The 2,006-nt window shown below is 51.2% G+C and overlaps 2 protein-coding genes across 2 annotated transcripts; one reads left to right on the top strand and one right to left on the bottom strand.

Moving 5' to 3' along the window:
• Positions 1 to 738: 738 nt before the first annotated feature.
• On the bottom strand, positions 739 to 1,421 carry EMH_0091040 (uncharacterized protein; the record flags this gene model as incomplete). The annotated part of the gene is made up of 2 exons (XM_013501669.1): positions 739 to 978; positions 1,284 to 1,421. The coding sequence occupies 2 exons, from the start codon at positions 1,419 to 1,421 to the stop codon at positions 739 to 741; spliced, it is 378 nt and encodes a 125-aa protein (XP_013357123.1).
• Positions 1,422 to 1,513: 92 nt separating this feature from the next.
• On the top strand, positions 1,514 to 1,858 carry EMH_0091050 (uncharacterized protein; the record flags this gene model as incomplete). Its single annotated transcript, XM_013501670.1, has 1 exon — positions 1,514 to 1,858. The coding sequence occupies one exon, from the start codon at positions 1,514 to 1,516 to the stop codon at positions 1,856 to 1,858; it is 345 nt and encodes a 114-aa protein (XP_013357124.1).
• Positions 1,859 to 2,006: the final 148 nt, after the last annotated feature.

Here is a 2,006-nt window from a genome sequence, read left to right on the forward strand (position 1 = left end):
GCTCCTCAGGGCGGTGACAGAGACGAATACCTTTACCCCCACCCCCTCCGGATGCCTTCAGCAGCAGCGGGTACCCAACCTTTTCTGCTGCTGCACGGCACTCCTCTACTGTTGTTATTGTTGCAGCCTTGAACACCTAGACAGTTACACATCCACCAACACACGCAGCAGCAAATGATGCAGCAACTACACCAGCAAATGCAGCAGCAAGCGCAGCAGCAAACTGAAATGCAGCGGCAACTGCAGCGGAGAACTGAAGCGCAGCAGCAACTGCAAATGCCGCAAAAAAGCAAGAAATCCAGCAGGAAATGCAGCAGCATATGGTAGAGGAAGACGGAGACAAACACGGAGCACAGGCGGCAGCTCAATGGCACCAGATACTTCATAGTGCAGCGAGCAAAGAAGCAGCCAATCAAAGGGGAAGAAAAGCTTAATGAGAGGAGACAAAAGATTAAACAAAAGGGGACGTAAGAGATGCCAACAAACGAGACAGACGAAATAACAGAAATAACAACAAGCCAATCCTGCATTCCCTATCGGCTTTTGTTTACACTGCGGAAACAGCTGTCCCCCTTCACCCACCCTGAAATCAATTCAATGGTGTTTAGGGTTTAGGGTTTGACGCAGAGGCCTCCCGCAGTTCATCCACAACCAGCATAAACAGAGAAGAACAGAATTAAGAGTGTAAGGAATACATACACCACCAAGCGAGAAAAAAATGGAGGGCCTAGCGTTTGTTTACTGTACCTCTTCTGGTATATTTCCGTCCTTGTCGAGCTGAGCTGTGAGCCCCGTACCGCTCCAGGGTATAGCGGGTACCTGCGCTGTCTGTGCTAATATATTAGCTGCAATTTTATCTCCTAGCGCCGCCATCACCTTCGCCTGGGGACCGAGGAAGGAGATCCCCAACGCAGAAAGAGAAGAAGGCAGAGACGGATTTTCAGAGGCATGACCCCATCCAGGCCATACCGCGTCAACCTGAGTTGCACACAGAGACAGCACCTACAAAGCAAAAGATGTAGTTAAACAAAAAAAAAAGAAAAAAGGAGAAAAGAAGCAGAAACAGACGGCCGCTGATCCGCACGGTGCTGTCGCTGCTGCTGCAGCTGCTGCTGCTATTACAACTGCGGCTGCTGCAGATCCCCATGAGGCGGTTATCTGCATCTTCCAGTGCTCTGGCTGCATTTCTTGCGGCAGTTGCCGTTGCACCAGCTGCTGCTGCTGTTGCTGCTGTTGCTGCTACTCTTGTTGTTATTCCTGCTGCTGGTGTCACCCTTGCTTACCTTCTGTTTAACTGCGATATCACATATGAGCTGCACATTTCCATAGTTCTCCCGGCTGGGGCCCCCGGGGACCGGGACGATGACATCTGCCTTCTTCAGAAATTCGCTGTTCGCTGCCAAGTCCTCAGCAGATGCCATCGCAACAAATGTCAGCAGCTGCAGCAAATGCAGCAGCAGCAAGTGCAGCAGCAACAAATACAGCAGCGACAAATACAGCAACAACGAATGCAATGGCAACAAATGCAGAAGAAGCTAAACCAACAGATGCAATGTCGGCGCCAACAAACGTAGCAAAAAACGGATCAACAGCAACAGCAACGCCACCAACGACAGCTTTACCGGCAGCAGCAACAGTAGCAGCAGCAGCAACAGTAACAGCAGCAGCAACAGTAACAGAACCGACATTAGGGTCGCCGAAGGTTTCAAATGTCCATTGGCGCATTGAGGCGATGGCCTTCGTTGCGGCCATCCCGTTGTTTGCTATCAATATACGGCGAATAGGCCGAGTGCCTCTGCAGCAGAAACAGCAGCAGCAGCAGCAGCAGGGACAGTTGCAGCAGCAGCAGCAACAGTAGCAGTAAGGAGTGGCAGCAGCAGCAGTCGCAGCAACAGCAAGGACAGTGGCAGCAGCAATATCAGCAAGGAGGAAAGCTACAGCAGCAAGGAGAGCCTAAAGACAAAGGTAGAGGATACGGGGGAAGCGAAGAAATGAAAGCAACGTGT

This window comes from Eimeria mitis, genomic scaffold (assembly GCF_000499745.2).
Source record: "Eimeria mitis Houghton genomic scaffold, Emh_scaff7313, whole genome shotgun sequence".
In the NCBI taxonomy this organism is placed as follows: domain Eukaryota; phylum Apicomplexa; class Conoidasida; order Eucoccidiorida; family Eimeriidae; genus Eimeria; species Eimeria mitis.